This window comes from Astyanax mexicanus, chromosome 8 (genome assembly GCF_023375975.1).
Source record: "Astyanax mexicanus isolate ESR-SI-001 chromosome 8, AstMex3_surface, whole genome shotgun sequence".
Classification (NCBI taxonomy): domain Eukaryota; kingdom Metazoa; phylum Chordata; class Actinopteri; order Characiformes; family Acestrorhamphidae; genus Astyanax; species Astyanax mexicanus.
The window spans coordinates 36,149,799-36,175,013 of record NC_064415.1 but is presented as its reverse complement, the minus strand read 5'-3'; the positions used below and the strand labels follow the sequence as shown (position 1 = coordinate 36,175,013).

Sequence of the window (25,215 nt, the reverse complement as noted above, 5' to 3'; positions counted from 1 at the left end):
TTGCATAGGTAAATAAATAAATTAATACATTTCTTATTTATTTATATATTTATTTATATATTTACTTATATGTGCATTTATTTATTTATTCATTCATTTATTTATTTCAACATTTATTCATTTATTTATTTCAACACTTATTTATTCATTCATTTATTTATTTCAACATTTCTACATTTATTTATTTATTTATTTCCACATTTCTTCATTTATTTATTTATTTCCACCGTCCTGTACTTCCGGTATCAGTGAGACAGAACAAAAGGGACGGCACAGCAACATCGCGGCTATAACCCCTACTGCAGTAACAACTGCTGAAAATGAATGAGGGTCAACAGCTTAAAAATGTCGCCGCTGCAGGCCAAGGCAGGAGCAGTGTCACTACCCGATCTGTACCCCCTGCCCGATTTGTTCCGCGCATGCGCACGCATTGCAAACTGAGCAGGGGCACAGATCAGGTAGCCACGGCTGTTACACCAGCCGTTGTGCGCATGCGTCAACAGTTTTCGGCTCTGTGAGGTCGCTGCTCAAGCTTAACTTCCGTTTTCTGAATTATAGATAGACTGATAGGTGTTTAAACGAAATATTTCGAAAATCAAACAAAATAATCTATTAAAATGTATGTATGTGGTGTTTTTTTTTACATATGCCAAGTCTGTAAACTACTTCACATTTTATTAACTTAATTACACCTTTAGCGATAAGATTAACATCTACATGCTCAAGTATCAATTTATAATGCTTACCATGAATTAATGAATGAATAAATTCATAAATAAATAGAGCCAGAACACAATAATTCGCATAGGCTAACTAGCAGTTTATCTTTCTGTAATCTAGATAGACTGGGAGATATAAATAAGTAAAATACAAACATCAACTAGAAAATAATGTTCTTTGTTCTTGAGCAGTTGATATATAAACTGTGCATTTTATGCTTTGTCAAATTTAGTATTACAGGGTGTATGAGGCATTTAAAAAATTTAATTTGTTTACCATTATAACAAACCTGTTTGGGTTATATCCATTATATGGGGTGGTGGTGTGGTCTTTGACCATTTGTAGTATTCCTCAAGCTAACAAAGAGTTTATTAATAAAAAACATTTATTTTTGCTTAAAATACACAGCAGAATGTTTAGAAATGGGAACCAAATACCATGTCTCTAAATGTGGTCCTGTATCAATATGCTACTAACCATTAAAAATAAGGTACAACACATTTATCAAAATACCAGTTTATTTTCTTCTCAGAGAAAGCATGAGAGCAAAAAGCAAAACAAAAGAAAAACATCCCTCTCAACACACAACCACCCAGCCACTCCCACCCTACCTCACCCCACCTCACCCCGCCCCACTCCCACCTCACCCCGCCCCACTCCCACCTCACCTCACCCCAACACACCCCACCCCACCTCAACACACCCCACCTCACCCACTCCCACCCCACCTCACCCCAACACACCCAACCCCCCCGACACAAACACCCACCACAACACAAAAACCCACCCTCCCCAACTCAAAGTACCCCGACACAAACACGCAACCACCCACCCAATTAAAATGGTAGTCACAATAAATAAACATTCATACAGATATTTCAAACACAGGTAACTGTTTTTACCTTCTGCTGTAGTTAGGACCTGAAAGAAACAACTCTTCAGCCTCTTGTATAGTTATTCCCTGTAGTGTAGACATGGCTTGGGTGATGCACTAACAAAAGGGTTAAAAAAATTAAATATAAATTATAAAACTGCATTATAAAGATTCAGCACTGCAGTGCAGTGATTAGAAGTGATTAGCAATGGTGGTGGTGTATGAGGTGTTAGTGCATGTTGTGCTGGTACAGTGAGTGGATCAGATATATCAGTGCTGCTGGAGTTTTTAAACACTGTGTCCATTTATTGTCTCTCATTCTATTAGACACTCCTACCTATCTGCACCACAGTGTATATGTAAAGTCAGATAGAAGCTCTGAGTCTGTTGCTGCATAGTTGGTGCTGTCAATACTCTAGTCCTTCATCAATGCTCACTGGATGTCCACCGCCGGTGGACTATTCAGGTCAAGCAAGTGAAACTGAGGTGTTTAAAAACTCCAGCATTAGCGTTAGTATCACTGCTGAAAATGACCCAATAACTGTCTGAGAAAATGTATTGTGGTTATCATGGTCTCACAGTACTACTCTATTGGATTTTAAAAAAAGATACATTTGATTAAAATTTTTATGTAACTTAAGTCACAACAGGCTATTTAACATTGTTAATAGATATTTACTGCATACCTAGTAACCTTACCTCTGGGAACAAAACATCCAAAATGAACTGCACTTGATCCTCAATGTGGAATTCTACTGGTGCAGATTTCAGGACATCCTGAAGATAGAAAAATAGGGAGTCCTGTTCTTCCTCCGAGTCCAGGTACACTGGCACCCGTAGAGATGATCCCTTCTGGATTCTGCTGAGCCACTTCGAAGGCTCTTTTCCACAGAGTACACCCTTAGGTCAAAAGGCAAAGTGCCAAAAGCACTTCATCAAAACATGAGCAAACATTTAACATTTCTAGTTGAATGTCAAAAGTAGTTTATGTTAAAAGTTTTGGACTGTAAATCCACATTAAAAAAAAAAAAAAAAAAGTCCCCCAACACATGGTGACAACAAGCATGAATTATAAGGCCTTTTGCTTATTTGCTTATAACACTGTAATGGTAAAACAATGTGCAAATTGTAAATAACAAACATTGTTAATGTGTGACAAACATACCAACAAATGTTGCCGGACTCCATGGTCTTGTACAGCAAAGTCTACCAGCTTCTTTTCTTGGGCTGTGCGGTTGACCATGGTTTGCACATGAGGTGGAATGTCTGAAGTGATTGACCTAGATACCCTAAAAAGTGGCTGAAGGGTCCCTTGCAATAGCCTGCTAGCCCTGTCAGTCCAGAAAGCAAACCTCTGGCCATGTCTGTTGAATCAAAAAACTTAATCAGCAGGTAATCAAATGAAATAAAATGCAGAAAAGGCATGAATACTTTAGCAGAGTGGCCTTACCCTTCAATCTGAAATCTTTCCATCAGTAAGATGCACCACCACTGGCGGATTAATGGCACATCATTCTAAAACATATATAACAATGATCAGACAATTGGGGTGGGGTTTGAAATATTTTTTCTATATTAATAGATGCAACTGACCTCTGTGAAGATAAATGGGGTATTGGTGCAGATACAGAGGGCATACTGTAAAAAAATAAATCTCTCTATTATACCCAATAACTCAAAATGCTGCTTATCACAACTTAAAAGGATGCTTACAATGAGTATAAGGATGCCACAGTAGTTCCCAGAAGTTTGTTGAGGGAAGTGCTGGAAACAAAATATTAAATATTACTGTTAAGTAAAGGTGTTGAACCAATAGAAACAGATGTAGACAAGTGCTTCACTAAAGTAAGCTTAGGTTCCCCCTTACTGAGTTACTGCCAAAAGCCATTAATACATGAAGTAGATGTGCTGAAGATAGAGATTGTTTCAAATTGTGTAAAATAGACAGAAAGTCCCTAGGTCTGGACAAGAAAGAATGTATGGTGGAAAGAAGACGAATGAATATAGCAAAAAGTATCAACTGGTGGGCTAGTCATGGCTCAGTTTCCCAAAATCACAGTAGAAAATTCTCTTCAAAAGAAAATATCTATAGTCTTACATTACATTTAAGCCAACTGATGTCCAGAGTTTTATATAACCCAGTAAGAAAATAAAGAAAAGGCTTTACATCAAAACTTCTGCCGGTCTTCTCTGTCCAGGGTCTTGGGTCAATCTGGCCTGCAATATGTCTGCACATAAAATGGAAAAAAAAATTAATTATGGACACACACTTACTGAAACCTATAGTCATACAATTGTTCTCCATGGTCTTGTTTCATAAAATGAGACCTAATCCTACAGCCATCGAACAAGGCTTCTGCGTAAACATAAAACAAAAGAACAAAGCTATAAATAAGCAGCCATAGAACAAGGCTTTTTGTAAATCATCAGCCATAGAACAAGGCTTTTTGTAAATCATTAGCCATAGAACAAGGCTTTTTGTTAATTTTCAGCCATAGAACAAGGCTTTTTGTAAATTATCAGCCATAGAACAAGGCTTTTTGTTAATTTTCAGCCATAGAACAAGGCTTTTTGTAAATCATCAGCCATAGAACAAGGCTTTTTGTTAATTTTCAGCCATAGAACAAGGCTTTTTGTAAATCATCAGCCATAGAACAAGGCTTTTTGTAAATCATCAGCCATAGAACAAGGCTTTTGTGTAAATCAGCAGCCACAGAACATGGCTCTTGCGTAAAATATTATTGGTAAAAGCCACTGAACAAGGGCAACTTTTTCCTCTCTCTTAACCTAAATATCGTTTTGTACGAGTCATCTCCAAAACCACCAGGGAGTACAGAATCTAGAAAAATGATCTCTCTCTCCACAACCAGTAAAACCTGCAATGGACATATTTCAAAATGATAAGCTAATCAACAAACTTCATTCTAAAAATCTGAATATCTATTTTTTGAAACTGTAACTCAACACATAGCAAATAGTGATCCAGTTGATTCTGTTGCATACTCCATGCAGGGAACAAAATCGCATCCTTGGAACACAGATTGTTCTGGTGTAGAGAAAGAAAATGCAACCATTCAACTACTGTGCATTGTACAGAAATCATTGCATTAATGTGCAACTGTCTGTCTGTGTGTGTGTTTAACTTCACTTTACCGGTAAACTTGAGAGTGGGTCCACATTCATCGTTTTCCATGTGGGAACCACATACATGTCAGCAATGTAAACATCTTTCCCCTATTTACAACACAACAAGATTAGCAAATGTATACAAGTACCCATGAAGAAGTATACAAAATAACAATGTTTGAGCTTCTGTAATTAATTACATGTTTTTGAGCAGCTTCTCTGATGATCTTAAAACATGCATTCCCAATCTAGACGTAATAAAACAAAATAAAGGCATAAATTACACACAAAAAAAACTATTTCTGTGCCTTTGAGCAAGCATGCTGCAACATGAATATACTTACAGTAGACTCCATGCACTGATTTAACCCAAGACTCCACAAGTCCTCACGTGTAAGACAGATATTGTCATCTTTAACAATCAATTCTGCTGCTGGAAGGCTTTTGTCCAGGACATATTTCAACTGCAATTAAAAGAGTTAGCAAGGGAGGGGGGGTGAGAATGGTGTGAGAGTGTAAGTATGTGAGAGATGGTCTGAATATACGATTGCAAAAAATTATTGGTAGTGTCTAACAGTGTGTGAAGGAGAGTGAAATTTGGAATGGGCTAGGTGGAATCATCCCCTACCAGTTTTTCCTGGAGAGGACCCAAGTCTTTTTCCCATTTCTCTCCAGAAAAAGCATAAGGATGGTCCTGTTGCTTCATCAGGTGTACCATACTCATGGTCCTGAAGTGACACACATGGAACTGCTCCATGATCTGAAGAGACAATAAAAAAAATTAAGTCTAATATTAATAAAATAAACTTTACAATATACACCTTACATGTCAACCATTAAAAAAAAAACACTACTTAGCTCTTACTTTCCAACCTGTAGAAAGGCCTTAGCCGTGAGACATTGATGCAACATCGAGTCCCATTATCTTTCACCACTGATGCCACACCCTTTTTAGAGATACTATCCACAGTGAAAGGACCTTTGTGGCGGTCAGCAAGGGTGCCAGGACTGATTGTGCTCATAAGCTTTCTCTTACGGTTCCTGTAAGACTTTTGTTGTCTTTTCTGCGCATTTTCAATGTTGCTAAGCACCTGAAAAAAAAAAAAATTACACTTTACTACATGCCATTGAATAAAAAAAAAACTTCTGTGGTCAGACTACATGAATTTGGACCTAACCTTCTCATTTAAAATTTTCATTTCATTTACTCGGGTGTCAAGATCATCTTCTGGGTCAGCAATTTTAAAGTCTTCTCCCATGGGACAGGCGTTCATAACCTCTGGCAAATGAGGGTGCCGATGGAAGAATAAGAAATACGGGGTGTGCCTGGTTGAAGACTGGTTAAAAACAAATTAAGTTATCAGAAATAAAACATTATATATCGATTACATTATATATCGACCATAATGAATGTATAATGAATACCCACTTGCTTAGCAGTTAGTACCATACACAACTGCAGGTAAATGGATGTCCCAATCATTATGGCTTTCATTTACATACTTCCGCAATACACGTTTGACATTTTGATTTGTTCGCTCATCCTATATATATATAAAAAACAACAATTAAAACATTTCCTAATTTTTTTTAACATTACAGGGAAATGTCAAATAAAATTATGTTGAAAATTACCTGCCCATTTGTCTGAGGGTGGTAGGCACTTGAGACAGCATGTTTGATTTTCAGAGTTGCAAAGATGTTTTCATTCAGCTGTGTGCAAATCATCAAAAAGGAAATACAGTGTGCATAGCAGAATGTCAGAAAAACATGTGTGCTAATTAAGATAAATATCAATGTTAAGAATTCACATTATACTAGACTTTTACCTCATTAACGAACTCTCTCCCTTGGTCAGTAATAATCTTGACCATGCCGAACAAGTAGAGTGTCTTTATGATGGCTGCTGACACTTCAGTTGCAGTCTTATTTTGCAGTGGCTCAGCAACAACCCACTTTGTATATAAATCAGTCATGGTCAACACATACTTGTTTTTTTGACCAGTTTCTCGCAGTGGGCCAATTAAATCCAGGCCAATCACCTCCCATGCAGCCTTCACCTAAACACATATTTTCCATTACCTTTCAAAACATTTATTTTCTCTATTAAACAAAACAGAATTTGGAATACCTTAATAGAATGTAACACTGGTGTCCCCGTCTTCATGGGGTCATTTAGTTGGCAGCGGCGACAACACTTCACCTAAAAAAAAAAAGAAGAATTAAGTTGGGACAGTGTCTAAACATGTACAAAAAGTAAAATAAAATGCATATCATAAATACATATTAGAACAAGGGGTGTGCTATATAATTTCGTGCACAATAATATTTGTCGTTACATTACTTTGTTTTTGTTACACTATTTTTATACAAAATCAGAATCTTGGTAACTATCTATGAAAGATTTCTTTTGTTTCTACTGAATAAATAATATGAGGCTGAAGTTGGTTTGATATTCGCAGCTGCCGCTTCACTGAACCACCGTGAACTAAAGGGAGCGTTCACAAACTGTTCCGCATATTATATTTAACACCTCACATATCAACACTGAAGGAGCTATAATGAAGAAAAGCAGTACAGCTGTTTATTAACTATGTAAATATACATTATGTTATAAAATGCAATTTTATATACACGACCTTCCACTTATTTTCTGTTCTAGTGTAATTCATTCATTTCCTAAGTAGAAAACATCTTAAATAGAGAATTAGCCTCCTACCTTAAGGGAAAACCTGGCATTAGCCTGGCCAGAGCTAACTGTTAACTGTAAAATATTTATTTTAATTACTGAATATTAAATTAATAAATTTTATATATAATTTAAAAAATACAATAATATTTTAAAAGCCGTTGCGCTCAAAAAAAAAATATCCAGTGTGATTTTAAGAAATTTTTCATCTTGGGCCAGACCAAATACTGATACTGATAAATGATATGAAATTCTAGTCTCCTATTTTAAGGAAAACCTAGAATTAGCCTGGCCCGAGCTGATTTTATACTTTAAAATGAATTAGCAACATAGCATACACAGCCATAATGCAGCAAAAATTTAATATAAGCTGATGGTCCAGTACGATTTTGAAGGATATTTAATCTTGGGCCATGCCAAATACACATGATATAATGAGTTTTAGTCTTCTACTTTAAGAAGAACCTGAAATACTTTATACTTTAAAACGAACTGGCAACATGGCATACAAGCTATAATGCACAAAAATTAATGAATATAAAGCCAGTGATTCCAGTGCGATTTTGTGAATACTAGAACTCTTCATCTCATGTTTATTTGTTCTGGTCCAAAATGAAAAAGTCCTTCAAAATCATACTGGAACGTCAGCTTAATATTCAATTTTTGGTGCATTATGGCTCGTATGTCATGTTGCTAATTCATTTTACAGTATAAAATCAGCTCAGGCCAGGCTAATTCTAGGTTTTCCTTAACATAGGAGACTTCAATTTCATATCATGTGTATTTGGTCAGGCCCAAGATGAAAAAATTATTTGAAATCACATTGGAACATTAGCTTTTTATTCATTTTTTGTGCAGTATGGCTCACAAAGGTTTTTAAAATATAATTTTATTAAATATTTTTTTCATTATATATTAAATTGTTAATTATATATTCAATAATTAAAATAAATATTATACAGTATACAATTAGCTCTGGCCAGGCTAATGCCAGGTTTTCTCTTAAAGTATGAGGCTAATTCTCTAGTTTAGATATTTTCTACTTAGTAAATGAATGAATTACACTAGAACAGCACGTTAAAGTAAAACTGGAGAAAGTAAGTGATGGAAGGTAGTGTACATACAACCAAACGAATCAGGAGCTGCGAATATCAAACCAACTTCAGCCTTGTATGAATAATACTGTAATATTTATACTAAATAAAACATTTATATGTACTGTGTTGCAGTTTTACGCTCTGGAAATAAATAAGAAATTGTGTTATAACTTCACAACATACCCACTCAGTTACATCTTTCATTAGGGTAGGCCAGAAGTATCCAGCAATCACCCTGTCTCTCGTGCCTCGTACACCGTTGTGGTTGCCGGTGCCGGAGTTATGGCACTCCATCAAAACAGACCTTTTTTCCTCCTCAGTACAAACAACTAGTCTCATATACGTTTTATTTGGTCCAGTGTAAAACAATCGGTTGTCTGCCGAAAAAAAAACACGTTTCATATTTAATTACTTATTGATATAATAAAATACTCCGAGCTAAATTAGCTAGCATAGTTAACCTAGCTATACTAACTAGTTCACATAACGGGACACTTCGCTTCCTCAGCTAACGCAAACCTTTCTAAAATATGATATGATTTTAACTTACCTTTTGCTATGAAGTTTTCAGACACACGCCGCATTTCCTTGCACATTTTTTTGTTGCATGGTGGAGTAAATGTTCCACTTAAAATGTACTCTTTCAGAGCTCTGTAAAAACGTAAGTCCTTCATTTTGAAACCGCGTTTTACAAGCTGTTTGCGACAGTGTGAGCGGAACCACAACTTGGCATTGCCTACCTGATCTGTGCCCCTGCTCAGTTTGCAATGCGCATGCGTGCGCATGCGCGGAACAAATCGGGCAGGGGGTACAGATCGGGTAGTGACAAGCAGTAGAACCAAAACTTTTGCAGCTCAAAAACCAATCCTGCTTTAGAGCGAGGATAGGACCGCCTACCTAACTATCATACAAATGCAGAAATACAGAAATAAATAAATTAATAAATGTGGCAATAAATCAATAAATAAATGTAGAAATGTTGAAATAAATGAATGAATAAATAAATGAAAAAATAAATAAATGCACATATAAATGAATAAATAAAAATAAATATAAAAAATTAGAAATGTATTTATTAATTTATTTATTTACCTATACAATTATTCATGTGTGTATTTATTTTTTATATATTTATTTATTTATTCATTTCTATGTGTATTTATATATGTATTTATTTATTTCAACATTTATTTATTTATTCATTTATTTATTTCAACATTTATTTATTTCTACATTTATATGTGCATTTATTTATTTATTTATTTATACGTATGTCATTTTTGGTCCTCCATACTGTAATACTTAAATATATAAATACATCTACATTAATTATAAGGAAAATGTGTTGATTATAAAGATTAAAATAATATAAAGACAATTAAAATAAAGATAATTTAATAATTCATTGATGTCTCCTCCTCAGTAAATTTATATCTTACTCCCTGAGAGCATTACACACCCACCAGTATAGTTTTTCTTATTTATATTTTCTGAGTAGGCTCTAAAAGCAAGTTATACCTTCTCTACACATATTTAATTGTACGCTTGTTTCTATAGATACAACTATCAACTAATAGAATCAAAGTACAGTAATAGTTTAATGTTAAATATGTTTATTGCAGTCATATTTACAAATATAATGCTGTTATGTTTTTTCTTTTGTATGACATGACCATTTTAAATTCAGCATCACATTCTTGAAATAAGTACTTGGAAAATTGGGCACCAGCAGAAGCGAAAGTAGGGGCAGCAACATTAAAACATATTAATTTACTGACAATAATAAAATGTATCTATGATTTTCCTATTTCCTTTTTTGCCAATATAAAACATGAATAATTTAATTGCTCTGAAAAGCTCCACTATTTTACTTAATGTTGTTAAATTCTCCTGTTGTGTCTAACAGGATAACTGTGTGTGTGTAATTTAATTTTAAACTTTTTCAAGTAAAACATTTTTGTCTCTAGTATACTAATATACTGCATACACAAACAACTTCTAGTGTGATTTTACAAATTAGAGAAATGTTGACTAAAGCTTATTTGGTAGTAGTGAGTGTGTTTATATAAAAATGTGCTAGCTAAGTTAATAACATACACTTTTAACGAAGTAGCAGAGTGTGCAGGAACGTATTACTGAACTCTGGAATAAACAATACAAATAAAGATTTTTTTATATTAACTCACAGACACAGCACCATTTTATTTAACTAAAAAGCTAGCTAAAACAAACATTACACAGTGACTTGTAGAGACACACAACCACTAAGTTAACCTAGCTGACTAGCTAGCTAATGTACAACATCTAAACAAAAGTTCTGTGGAAGCATTTAGGTTAGCTAGTAAAGACCAATTCGCTAGCTAACTACCAAATTGGTTAACTAGCAAGCCTAAATGCTTTTACAGTATGTATGTTTGTAAAAGCATTTAAGCTAACGCTAGCAAACTGGCTGGTTTCTATCCTAGCTAGCTAACTGTTTATAGCTTAGCTAACGTAAATACCGAAACAGTACTTCTGTTCTGGCCTTGTACACTAGTTAACAATTTGAATTTCAAGTAAAAACATACTTTTTGGTTGTCTGTTAGTAACTGTTATAGCTACATTAACATTTACATTAACATGAAATGTGTTTAATGCTACATTCTGAGATAATTTAGCTTCAGATAATATCACCTTGATATGCTGCTAAGTTAGCTAGCTTAGCTAACTGAAGAGGCAACACAGATAGGGTTATAAATCATATTTGACGGCCAAAATATTTATTAAGTCAAAATAAATTATATTTCAAAAAAGGTACGTAATATTAGTTAGGTTTCCTACCTACCTACAAACTTCAAAGGTTTCAGGATAGCTGACAGTTGAGGAACGTTGTAATGTTTGAGGAATCCGCGCGCCAAGTGCTACGAGAAACCGCACGGGTTGAACTGGGCTGATGCGCAGGGGCACCAAGGTAAATATCATCTAGATTCATTTACACTCTAAACGTGATCACACGTTTGGGGTGTGCGCGACGGTTGGTTTTGGGGTCTAGGGATGCTGATCGTGTGTGTGCGTGTGTGTGCGTGTAGCAGTACTATAACAGGCTCTGTGTGTGTGTGTGTGTGTGTGTGTGTGTGTGTGTACTATAACAGGCTCTGTGTGTGTGTGTGTGTTTGTGTGTGTGTACTATAACAGGCTCTGTGTGTGGGTGTGTACTATAACAGGCTGTGTGTGTGTGTGTGAGGAGCAGCATAACAGCGGGAGTAAGTATTCTTACGGACAGGAGTCATCTATAACTGTAAATAAAAAGAAAATATACAAGTCAGCTTTGGTAGAAAAGTGCTAACAGTAGGGAACAGTCAGTTTTCCACTTTGTTAGTGCAGTGCTGGTACAGGGTCGTCTGCCGTATTTGAGCCAGGACACACCTGTGTTCAGAGAATCAGCAGGTTAGGTGCGACAGTCGTTCACCAGCACCAAAACGACTGCTCAGTGACACTGATGTAGAACACTCAGAAAGTGACACTGGGCCAGCTGTGGGCCAGAAGTATTTTTCTGCTTGCGACTCTAAACCAGCAGTGCCGACTTAGAAACGACTCCGGGCCAAAGTCGCTGGCTATCTGGGAAGGGTTATTATAAATGCTGTATGCCCTGGTTCTATACTGCTTTGCCTGGTTTGGCAGTAGATCATAATGAGTGGGTTTGTTTATAGTAATATTTTTAAAAACAGAGCTAATGATACTGGCTAAATTGATGTATGAAGTAAAGAAATAAAAACGTTGCATGTGTCTCCATCAGATAATGATGCATTATAGGGTTTATGAAATAAAACATTCATAAAATACATGCAGAGGGGTATCAAGTTAAGTCAGTGATTGGAGTGTTTGGATTACCAAGTTAGACAGCTTGCTGCTAATACTACAAGATAAGCATCAAAAGGGGTACAAGCCAGTAAGCAACAAATCCACACAGTTTAGCAAACGTTACAAAGTGTAGTCAGTTTAAACTGGAAGAAGTGTTTAATTCGCCCTTATATATCCCTGCCTCTCATGTTTACACTGACAGGACTGAACCAGAACGTCTCTGAATGAACTTCTCCAAAACAGTCCGCCGCTTTTGTATGACTCAAAGAGCCAATCAGAAATAAGCAAGGAAATGTCTTCGCGTTTGCGCAGCAAAATGTGTTTTCGTGATTGGTTCAGATATGTTTTCAGAGATCATTTAAAAACAGTCGTTTCCTGCATTGCGTGTTATTGTGGGTTCTGCTGCTATCAGTCTACTGGGATGAGTGTGAGCATGTGACTTTCAGCGGATTTGCAGATTATTCGTTTAAGAGGATCGCTTAATTGGACGCAAGCTAACCCAAGGTGAATTTACCCCCTGCTTGGGTAGGAAGAGAGCGAGCCTTAGAAGAGCCTTTGTCTTAGTTTAAATCAGATATCTTTAGTCTCTATAGCGTTATCAGCTCAGTATAAACTCAGATTTAGCGCCTCCCTCCATAGAGTAAGTTACAATATAACTACAGCTCTGGAAAACATTAAGAGACTCCTGGTGCAAAAAAATCAAGCAGTTCAGCTTGGTTAGATGGGTTGTGATCATCCATATTGCTCTTGATTATAATACAGAGGTTTTCTATTTGGTAAAATCAAAGAAACATCATTTTAAGTGGTCTCTGTATACTGTAACAGTGGCTGAAGCACTGATACTGACATATTATTATTATGATCTGCAGTTCCTCTGACCGCCGGTAGGTGGGAGCGCTGCATTAGAAAACCTGAGTTTCACCATCAGGAAGCGGCGGTGAAGGCGGTGAAAGCGGCAGCGTCCAGAGTCAAAGCGGCAGAAGAGCTGCTGTGTTCACCAGCTCAACTACTTCTCCAGCCTGCTCCAGCGGAGAACCGCCTCCTGCAGCCCCGGGGCTGGACTTTTCTCCCCTTCCTCCGACTGAAACTCACTTTAGTTCAGTGCTAAAAGGAGCTGTAAGAAAGAAGAAGCAGCAGCAGATATACTAAAGAAGAAACACTGACTTCTCCTCCTTCACCTTCCTCCGCTTAGATTTATTTACCCTCTCTCAGCATGGCTACAACTACCTGCACCAGGTTCACCGACGAGTATCAGCTGTTTGAGGAACTGGGAAAGTGAGTTCTGCTACTTTAATCTCAGTGCATGCTGTCTTAGCCCTGTTACTGTGGTTAAACTGGTGTTCGTGCTAATTGTTCAGGTGTTTGGTTGGTTAGTTGCAGGGAATAGTTACTTGCTGTAAGGTTTTTGCGCTGCTTTGCTTTCACTTCAATCTGGATTAAATAGCACGTTCCTATTCCAAAAAGGGCCATATATGTATTTGTATTAGCTGGGGATTATTTATCATGATGTGTTTTATTTATAGTATACTATATAGTGGTTGTTAATCTGTTAAATGTCTCAATAAGCCATGTAGTTTAACCCTTTAAAATGTCTTGTCCCGTATACAGGCTACAGGTGTGGGTGATACAAAACCTCTTTTCTCTGCAGTAAAATAAACTCTTTACAATCTGAAAATTTGAGCGCTTTGAAATCTCCTACATTATAGTTAGAGAAGCTGCTTGGTCACTCTCTACTGCACTTACTTATTTAATTCCAGATCAGTAACAGAAATCAACCTAAATTCTGCATGTTTAAAATATACGTAAAAACTAGACAAACATAACGAAATTAAAGGTCTGCAGGACATGAACTATTTTATTTGTATTCAGGAAATTGTTGATTTTAAAATGAAGTTCAGGAAAGAGCCAATTTTACGAGTTTATTCATTATATTTTCACAATAGCAGATCTACTTACGTGTTTATGTTTTCTATTACGATTACAATTATGCAATGTTCCTTATCAAACATGAAAGCTTCTTATGTAATGCTTGAATAGAAATCCTCAAGATTTAGTAGTGTAAAGTCAGTCAGACAGTTGATAAAAATGTAAGGGGTTAAAGTGCTGTGTTTGAGAGTGTTGGTTTCTTAGCCTACCTGTATGTTTATTATTTGGCTGCTTTTCAGCCAAGTAATAAGGAGCCACTAATGCCGTCCATACACTACACGACTTTAAAAAGCCCCTGAAAAGACTTTAAACAGACTAAGGTCTTACACCCTCTCACATCTAAAGATTAGTCTCAGACTAAGATTTGCAAAGACCAGGGATCTTGCAGAGTCACTAGATTCTTTCTGAGATTATTTCCCACCATGCATCTGGTTTACATATAATACATATTCCATGTTAAGTTACACATAATGTGTATATCAATACTGTGATTTATCAGAGACTCACAACTTTTGTCCCCATCAGCAGTTTATTTTTCTGCCACACTGTTATTTTATGATATTTTATTAGTGTACATTTTGGGTTTGGCTCTGCCTATAAGTTTCTACCCTCCCCTTTTTTTTGCTATAGCTTTGTATAGCAAAGAATCACAGTTTCACTGCTATACATTTGCCTTTGTTTTAGATAGAATTAATGCAAGAAAAAAAAACATAATTCTAGCAAAATGTGTATTGCAAAATAAAATAATTGTAAATATAATGACTAATACAGTGCTAACTGTATTTTGAAATACTGTATGTATTAAAGTAAGAACCATATAAGGCATATTAATTGCAAAATGCCTTGCGGCTTCCCGTAGCATTCCTATTGGCTGTTGACACTGTACTCGTCACTATTTGCGTGGGCCAAGTCTCAAGACTTACGATAATATTAAACACAGTTGATTTTATCTGAACGCCAGGACGAGAAAATGACTGACAAAAAGCTTCAGTCTTAACCACCTTACACTGAACCATCGAGATGACGCCGACTTGGACGATTTGTTAAGCTGTGGGAATGAGAAAATAATGGCCAATAATGGCAAGGATCTCTTTCATGTGCCGCAATACAGTGGTATGAAAAAGTTTTGTCAGTTTTTCCTGATTTTCCTTTAGAAATCGGATCAGCAGTTTCAGTTAAGTATATCATATAGCAGATGACCACAGTGATATTTGAGAAGTGACATGAAATTGATAGGACTTACAGAAAGCGTGCAATAATTCTTTAAACAAAATTAGGCAGGTCCATAAATTAGGGCACCCTTGTTGTTTTATTAATTTGAGTACCTTTAGCACTAATTATTAGAACACAAAATTTGTTTGGTAAGCTTGTTGACCCTTGATCTACACACACAGGTGAATCTAATTATGGGAAAGTGTTAAGGTGGCCAATTGCATTGCATGTCAATTAGTTTTACTGGCTGACTAAGTCCTGTAAGATGCACCCTTCACTTTATCTTCTGAATTTCTATAGGCAGTTCAAAAAATAACTGTAAAAGTCAATAGTTTCCTGTTAATTTAAAGGTTACCATTTCTATTTCAATACTGCCGGGCCATGCACAACACATTTTTCTTCTCTACCGATTTTTCTTTGGGATTTGTTTTCAGGGTTAGCAATAATTGAATAATTGAAAATATTGAGCATTGAATCAGTCAATATATTCAATACATTGTAGCTGCAAAGTACATCAAAGCCCCCCCTGCCCTCAATATACACTGCCTGGTTCATCTGAAATTCTTAACTCTGACATTTAAAGGAGATTTCCACAAATGTCAGACACATGATTTAAGCTATGAACCAGCTGTAGTTACATTCCAGTCAGCTACAGATAATGTTGTAGTTCTTACTGTCTGTATAGTAGTATTACAAATAAAATTTACATTAAAAAGCTAAAAATGTACAATACAACAATTATATTGTTGTTTTAAATAATAACCAAACACAAACTGTGCAGACTTTTGTGTTAAGCAGATTTTATCTGAAAGAAAATCTTAAATGGAAGATCAGAGAGGTACCCTGGTACAGTGACCCATTTCTTAGATTGTAACTCTACAATGCTTCACATTGTTTTGGTCTTGCTTCCTGAATTTAATGGTATTTGTGTCTGTATCCTGTATAGAGTAAGTTGGGTAACCCTCTCATAAAGTTTAGTTTTTTTGATGATGTGGTGAAACATGCCTATAAGAGAATACGCATTAATAGTTTTGACTTTGCCTTACAGGGGGGCTTTCTCAGTGGTGAGAAGATGTATGAAGATCTCCACTGGTCAGGAGTATGCTGCCAAAATTATCAACACCAAGAAGCTGTCTGCCAGGGGTGAGCACATAAGATTGTCCATGTTGTTGCCTTTTTCCAATATCCCAATATGTAGCTGCCTTTTGTTTGTCTTGTTGACTACACAGGTGATCCACACAAAAATTAATACTGCATTATAGCCAGTTATGAGTAACTAGGGTGCAACTATGCTTTGACAATGCATCAAAACAAAAAGAATTCACACTGTAGTATTTGACTGGACAGACTTTAGCTTTAATTATGTCATACATTCATTGTGATATTGCATTGATAATGGGAGATTTAGAAGAAGACTGCATGTGGTCTTCTCCAGTTCATCCCAAAGATTCTCAATGGTGTTAAGGTCTGGACTCTGTGGTGGCCAATCCACATGATGTCTCATGTTTGCAGAACCACTCTTTCACAATTTCAGCCAGATGAATCCTGGCGTTGTCATCTTGATAAGAAAAAAATGCATTGATGGATAAACCTAGTCTTCAGTACGTTCAGGTAGTCAGCTGACCTCAGTTTTGAGCACATACTGTTGCTGAACCTAAACCTGACCAACTGCAGCAACCCCAGATAATAGCAATGCCCCCTATAGGCCTGTATGGTAGACTTTAAAAATGTTGAATGCATCACTTCAGCTGCCTCTACTCTTACCCTGATGTGCCCATCACTCTTGAACAGGGTAAATCTGCACTCATCAGACTTCACGACCTTCATCCAATCTGTATGCTTCCTTGAAAATTGAAGCTGTTTTTGCAGGTTTACACAGCTTTTTGACTCTTCTGAAACAGATTTTTTCACAACCACAGTATGTGTCTTTCCACATGAACAAATGAGAAGCTACTCACTGCACCAGTTAGGTTTAAATAACTTTCCCATGCAGTGATTATCCAATGGGAGGCTCTTATCTATTTGCTTAGTTAAATTCAGGTGGTGACCTTGTTTTTGCCCAGGCAGCGTATATTTACTTACTAAATTTCAGTGCATTTTACGTTTAAACATATTAAAGGCAATGGAATTCTACTTTTAACTGATTCTTTAATTTTTAAGTCAAGCACATGGGCATGACAGAAATAATGGCTAAATAATCGAAAAATCATCATTAGATTAGTCGACTACCAAAATAATCATTAGATGCAGACCCAGGCTCCAGTAGTAGGTTCTGTAGTTTTCATTTTTTGAATTGAATTGTACTCATGTACCAGTATCATAAATCATGGGATGACAATACTAATATGAACATTATGAAATAACCATATTTTTCACCTATAAGGTGCACCGGATTATAAGGTGCACTATCAATAAACGTCTATTATTTGATCTATTTTCATACATAAGGTGCACTGGATTATAAGGCACATTTTGTTACACTAGTAAGTAACAAGTGTGTCGCCATGTTTTCTTTCTACTTCCTTCTACTCTAGCAGCAGTCCCGCAGCTGGGTGGTGGTGGAGGGAGTAATTACTTAAACAAAACTGTAATTCTTTAAAAATATATATATTTTAAAGTCAAACTAACACTTTGTCCTGAAAATATTTTTTTTTGGGTGAGTAAAGCACTTGTGTTTATTTACAGTAAGCTTAGATTTCCAGATTTCCACTAAGAGCAAGTGCAGCCACATTAGCATTAGCAGCTAACTGCCAGCGCTAGCCGCGGTTAGCACTAGTAAATGCTGTTTGACAGCGCTACACTGAGGACGAATGAGCGCACCACGAAAGCCAGGGCGATATTAGGTAGCGGTTCGTCCCAAATAACTTATTTTAGCACAGTAAACATGCAGGCTGCAGTCCAATAATACTAATCTCTGATTGGCAAAAGAGCTAGCACTTAGCGTGGTTAGCGTCTAGTGCTAATGCTGCTCCAGCCTTGGTGCTGGGGAACTAAACTGAAACTCCTGCACTTCAGTGGAGTGGGTTTACTGCTCCTTAATACCTGACTGGTAAAATTCATACATAAGGCGGACCAGATTCTTCATAAATAAGGCACATTGATGATATTTGGGAAAATGAAAGGACTTTAAGTGCACCTTATAATGCGAAAAATATGGTACATGTACACAATATTGGAAAACATGAGTTTCTCTGTACGAGTACCACCAATTACTTTCATGCACGTGTATTTCCAGTTGTTCAAATTGTTCCATTGTTGAGTAGAATCAGTTCTTTTTGCTACGAGAGCAGACACAGGACATTGCTGTTTGTCCTGCTCTGCATTTCACAAAGCTTACCTCGAGCCACTCTTATCATTGCTGTGATCAGTTATAGTTTAATTACAGGCAAGAACAGCTATAATAAAATCCACTTCCCAGTGTACAATAACCAGCATACAAAGCCACAAATAAATGTCATATTTTAGTACTATCTTCAGGGGCGCGGCCCACGACCTTCCACCCACACCAGCTCCTGTCCTTACCTCTTGCCTGCATAGTGGCTCGGGCAGCCAGTAGCAAAATGAGCCTGTGGACTGAAGCGCCATGTCCTTTCATGTCTAGCAGGGCTTTCACTGGCAGCTGTTTGCTAAGTGGAAGTGTGGGATGGCCCTGGTGTCTCTGTATTGAGTGAATCCTTAATAGACTGGTGAGAGATTGAGTGAGAGAGATGGACGGTGTGTATGCAAGTGTGTGTGTGTTCATGTTTAGTAGTTCATCTGGCTGTTTGTGTGTGGAGAGCAGGGGCTAGAGGAAGCGTTAGGTAAGAGGTGGAGAAAGGAAGGAAAGGAATTTGACTGGTGGAAAGGTTGAGTGTCGATAATTATAGAAGGGCTGCACAGTTTATTCATTGTTAATCATTAATGACCCTTTTGTTTTTGCTAAAATATTTACATGAACAAGGCAGTAAGATCCAGTCACCATATGCTAGTTTGTGAAGCCTGTTGGACTAAAATGCACTAAAAATGTTGTTTTATCGTTAAATATCTTTGTTTGGTCTGTGTAACAATTTAATACAGTAATCCTCTGTACTTTCCATTACTCTCTGTTACTTAAATCTAAGGAATAGGTTACCCATAGTCCTGGACTATACACCTTTCTTAATGAACATAAATGTGGGGTCACTTCTCCAGATATGGATAAAGCCTAGCCTTGGACTAAACAATTTTATATGGATTCATCCAATGAAATTAAAATTTAGTCTATGCCTAGGTTTGATTCCTATCCAGGAAATCAACCTTGAAGTTTCCCCAGACAGGGATTAAGCTAAGTTTTGGACTACACTGCATTTTAAATAGTGATTTATTTTAAAATTGAAAACATAGACTCAATCTCATTTTACGCCTTGACCCTACTACTTAGCCCTACCCCTCTGTCTTACACATGCATGTCTAGAGGTAGGATGTCCCGATTCTTGTTAGGCTGGAGGGGCAGGAGGAAGTGTTCGAGCTACATGACCTTTCAAACTGAGATTTTTCAGAGGTACACTTAAAACACAAGCAACCAAAGCAACCAATAAATTTTAGTATTTTCCTTGTTTAAAAATTATATTAACTACTATATAAATATATAGTTTGTGCATCGTTTCATAACAAGAATACAAATATTGGTAGTAGTTTGTCTCAGTTGCGACCTAGCTACTTCTTTCATTTTACTGTTCCACCTTAAATAGCGCAACAGACTGCAGACATTGCAGCATTTAAGGTGGAACAGAAAAATAAAAATAAAAAAATAATAAAAGCTAATTTCAGCTCCCCATTACAGAAGAATTAAGGAATGGACCCTCTCTTCCAATGTGAAGGGTTACACTTGAAAACAAGCGATAGAGACAAAAGAGAAATGTGATTGGGCCATAGCCTACATAATATAGGCTACACACAAGTATAGTATAATCTAGGGTTAAACTCAAACCCTGTCTGGGAAGTTAACTATTAGTGTTGTATAAACTTAGTATTGGTATTAGATGTGGTATAATATATGTATATTGTAATACCAAATATTGTAATCTCCAAAATGAATGACAGATTTACTGTAGAAGACAAAAACTTTAAAACTTGCAATGGGTATCTGTGTAAAAGAATATGCTTTTAGCTAATTTTGAGGCATTTCTATCAGTCAGTTTATCATGATGTAAAGAATGTTTGCTAGATTGCTGTTATGTCAAAATACTGACATTTTAAAAAAAAAGTATGAATGTAAAATAATGTAATGTAAAATATTAAACTTGCAGTGTATGTATGCTAAGAGACTATTAGGTGATGCCTGAGGCTGTTGATTTAAGAATTGGCATTTATTTCAGTTGTGTTCTCCTGGGATTGGAATTCTCTGAATGATGTGTGTGTGTGTGTGTGTGTGTGTGTGGGCGCATCTACAGACAGCTTGATGGTCATCCATATGCAATAAAAAAGAAACCCCATCCTCTTTATCACCCACTGAAGGTCACCTCAGACTAGGGATTCCCTCTGCCTGTCAGTGTGAATGTGCTCTGAATAGAAATGAACATTAGGAACAGACCCTGCTGCTGGACTCCAGGGCTGTCTGTGTTTACTATGTGTGAATTGTTGCCATCACAACTAATTGTCCAAATTATGATTTAGCAGTTGATGATTTGCGTTAAGAGCACTTTAGTTTTGGAACAATTTGTCTTAATTAGATTTAGCTAATGGTAATAATGGACATTGCTTTCAAAAGGGCTTGTTCTGTGGCATTGCTGAAAATACCCTTTGTAGTACCTTGATTTATAACAGTGTGATCCAACAATTGTGCTTAATGTCAGAAACAGTGATGGGGTGAAAAGGCTTTATTAGAGGAACAGTAAGCCTGAAAACGAACTAATAAGGGCTCAGTACCCTTTTTTTAGGCATTTTACGAAGAAAAAGTCTATAAGCCTGTAAAAGATTGCAGTAGTTATGATAATTTTTAACAAAGTAAAAGCTATATTTTTGAGTTTCTTTAGTCACTTGTGCAGCCAAACCTTGCATACATTTGCAGGTCACTGTTTTAGAAGCCAGTATCGTGATATACTTAACAAAAGACCCGCATTGTGTGGCTCTAGTATTGGAATAGATAAGAGCAACACAACAGGAGTTCATAACTATCCCTCCTGTGAAGTCAGAAAGGAGTGATTCACAGTGAAATTACCTGTGTTCATTTTCATATCGTTTGAAAGCAGCACTCCACTCTCAGTAACCACTTGAATTTCAAAGGATGCTGCTGGCCAGGCTGGAGACAGTGCGTCTGAACGAGTGACATCATGTCTCTGCTGAAGCTTTTGCCTGCTTTGATAGATATGGCCTAAGCCTGGACGCGCTGTGATTTTCTGCTCAGAACGCTTGCTTGTAATACAACAGGGGTGTTAATCTGTGTTAAAACAAATGTTTATGTTCTCAGTAGAGTATATGTTAACAAGTCTATATAAAGCCTCTAAATCTCATGTTTTTGAACACTTGAACACTTCTTATAAAAGTTTGAGGTAGTTATGAAGCTCATTGGAATTCAAGGACGTTTCTCTGGCCTTCAGGGATCTCAATTTGGGTCATCACCTGAGAATGGTGACTGGAATTAAGAGCAGCTGCAATCATTTATGTTAGCCTTCAGGCCAAACCTACGCACTAACCTAGACTCTATTTGGTGTCCTTGGTGTAACATCCAAAAAAAGCTTCATTTCTTTTGAGTGTTTACTGACTTTAAAGGTCAGGAATGTCTGTAGGTTACACTAGACATGAGGTAAACATTTCTGAGAATTTGGAAGAATTTGAAAGATTGAATCTATAAGCCCAGTGAGCTGTGAAGAATAAAGTAGAAGCACAGGCCTGAGGTCACTTGGGAAAGCACTTAAATATTGAACCCTGGGGTCAAAATAATGCGTGGGTTAGGCTTGATTTCCAGACAACATTATGAGCAGAGGCTAAATATCCTGGTTTCACGTTTCAACCAATCAGACATGCTCAAAATTTGATTTACTTAACCCAGTGTATAGAAATATATAGTGGTAAGGCTTAGGGCTGAGCGATTAATAGTTCTTCAACTGGAATCTTGATTTAAACAGACACAATCTTTGAATTGCTGGAGCTGTAATTGGAATTAGCCAATAGCTTGCAAGTGTGTTTGTGAAGACGAAGCCTGCTCATCCGGAGAGGCGCCACAATGTTGCAGCATGTGTGCTGTGACTCCATTGCGTTTGTAGTCCGTAAAGTGCTGGGGATTGTAGTTACTCCCATGCTTAGCGGAGGAAGTGTTGTATAAGTTGTGGCCGGCGTGACTGTCTTAATATTTATGTCTATCAGTTTTGAAGTGAAAAAAAAAAAAAATAAAATTAATACATAAATGCATATTATGCTTATACGCAAACACACAAACACACACAATTTTTTTTTCTTCTTTTGTTTTTTTTTTCACAACAACAAAAATGAAACTGACAACTGCAGGGTTCCGAGAACCCTGGGAATATGTATATATTTATAATCGCAATCGCCTTATTCTATGTAGGGTTGGGCGATGTCTCCTTAATTGGCAGATGACGATGTTTACAGTGAAACATTGCGATGGACGATGATACCGTCCTATTTGACAATATTTGATTACCTTTACAGGTCCTCACTCATGTTAATTTATTAAACTAAACTGAGTTGTTATATTATTTGTAGCCTCGCGCTGAATTCAGCTCAGTGCTGCGGGAGGGAGAGAGGGTGGGGTGGGATGGGAGGGTGAGAGAGAGAGCGCAGCGCGGCGCATTTTGCCTGATTTCTCTTGATTAAATATCTATAAATATGTGAATTTCACTTGATAGGACCTATTTATTATTATTATTTTATTTTTTTTTATAATCGCAATGCCGCGCACGCGTTCCTTATGACTGACACTAAACTATTTGATCCAGCTGTTATATTATATTATGTTATATTAATACCATTTTAACGTTTTTCGTTTCTATGTTTTGAAAATCGTTAGATTATATTTTTGTCAACATTTTGGGTTTCATTTTGTTTGTTATTTTTCTAATAATAATAGAAATTACATAATTTATTTTCTTTAGTACATTTTTTAAGGGGTGAGAAACAAAAGTATGTGCATGTTTCTGGAAAAACAAAAAAGTGGGCGTGGCATCGCGATGGTTACCATCCATCGCAATGTTGGGTCACGATGATATCGTCCATCGGCACAACCCTAATTCTGTGGAAAAATTGCAATCAGATATTTAGCCCAAATCGTGCAGCCCTAGTAAGGGTTGTGGTGGTGTTGATGTACCAATACTTGATGGATAATTATTGTTTTTCCCCTGGTGCAGTAACATATTTAAGGTTCTAAAATTCAGTGCAGTCATGAAGCGTTTGTGTGGGTGTGGGGGGTGGTTGTAGAGTTGAGGGTTATGGGTTGTCAAGGTGTGAGGCATTTGTTGTCAAGGCTGCCACCCCAACAATAAAGCACTACGGGAAGCCCTGATAAATCTGCCCAATGTCCTTCTTGAATTTATGGACACTAGCTCCTTATTATTGAGAAATTTTAAATTATTGAGAAAATTCTTATAATTGTTACATTTTAAAAACAATATTTATTGCAGAGTAAATCAACTATTGCAATGCCAGTTTTTTCCCAATATCATCCAGGCCTGATACCTTTCTCATTCTCAAAGCTGTTGTTATAATATTGAAACCAATATTATTCCATAACATTTACACAGTAGTGTACATACATCTACTGTGGGGAAATAAATAAAGCGTTTGCGTGTATCAGCTGTTTGTCCTACCAGTGAAGACGGCCTGAGATTCTCAGGTCAGTGTCTGTTCTGGTTGGAGAGCAGACTGCTTTTACTTCCAGATGGCTCTGTTGAGCTCATCATTCCTGGAATCAAGATTAAGGACCTCTAGGCGAGTGGTTTGTGCAAACATATTCTCAAACATTGACAGAAGATCCTCTTAGTGCACTCGATGGTTTTTAGGGGGAAGTCTGATGTTTAGTGGCTTAGCTATACTCTGTGGAAAGTGTTGGTGATGTCATATAATATGTCTTCATTATATTCATTACAGCATGTAATACAACTGTACTCGTACAAAGGTGATGTGAGCGATTTGGACTGTGTATTGCTTTTTTTTATGATCTGAGCCCTGTCTGGCTTTTCCTTTAGCAGGGCCTTGAATCATTTTCCCAGAAAGCTTGTCACCAGGGATAGAGAGATGAACAGATGGAGTGCTTTTTTTTTTTTTTAAATAATCACTGCTGGGCGGTATGACCAAAAATGCATATCACAGTATTTTATCACAGTTTCATGGTATATCACAGTATTTTTTTAATTTATTTATTATTATTTAATACTACTACTAGGCTTTTATATATAGGTTTGTGACTTACTTTACTGTCAGGAGTACATATCATCTAAAACACTAAGCCTTTAAATTAAGGCATTGGTTACTGTTGGGTTTACTTTGTCCCACGAATTTACACAATATATGAAGAATTCAGACTTCATTAACAGAAAAACAGCTGAAGAATGTAAACAACAGACCTGAAAAAGAGCTACGCAAACAACTTAAACACAGCTTTTATTTTAAATAGTTTCATTAACACTATAATTGGATAAAATACTTTAAAATATTAATATTCTTATGGTCTATTGCACAAATCAATTTACAAAATGTGATTATTAAAGCCAAGGCATTACAGTATTAAAGTTAGCCATAATTCCCTTCTCAGGGTT

The 25,215-nt window shown here is 36.6% G+C and overlaps 1 protein-coding gene and 1 long non-coding RNA gene across 17 annotated transcripts in view; one reads left to right on the top strand and one right to left on the bottom strand.

The window, feature by feature from the left end:
- Positions 1 to 2,406: 2,406 nt before the first annotated feature.
- On the bottom strand, positions 2,407 to 4,506 carry LOC125803981 (uncharacterized). The gene is made up of 5 exons (XR_007440461.1): positions 3,762 to 4,506; positions 3,308 to 3,358; positions 3,188 to 3,232; positions 3,045 to 3,109; positions 2,407 to 2,958 (listed from the first exon to the last, which is right to left on the bottom strand). It is a non-coding gene; the product is annotated as an uncharacterized LOC125803981 (long non-coding RNA).
- An 8,796-nt stretch (positions 4,507 to 13,302) lies between these two features.
- camk2d1 (calcium/calmodulin-dependent protein kinase (CaM kinase) II delta 1) overlaps positions 13,303 to 25,215 on the top strand; it is a 124,561-nt gene continuing 112,648 nt past the window's right edge. For 5 of the 16 annotated variants that reach the window (XM_049482054.1, XM_015608626.3, XM_007231053.4 and 2 more), the window contains exons 1-2: positions 13,308 to 13,621; positions 16,533 to 16,627. In XM_049482054.1, the coding sequence (XP_049338011.1) occupies positions 13,560 to 13,621; positions 16,533 to 16,627 (157 nt within the window). In that variant the 5' untranslated portion in view covers positions 13,308 to 13,559. Of the gene's footprint in view, positions 13,622 to 16,532; positions 16,628 to 25,215 lie in introns of all 16 variants that reach the window. The other 11 variants (XM_049482050.1, XM_049482046.1, XM_049482049.1 and 8 more) reach the window with 6 other exon arrangements.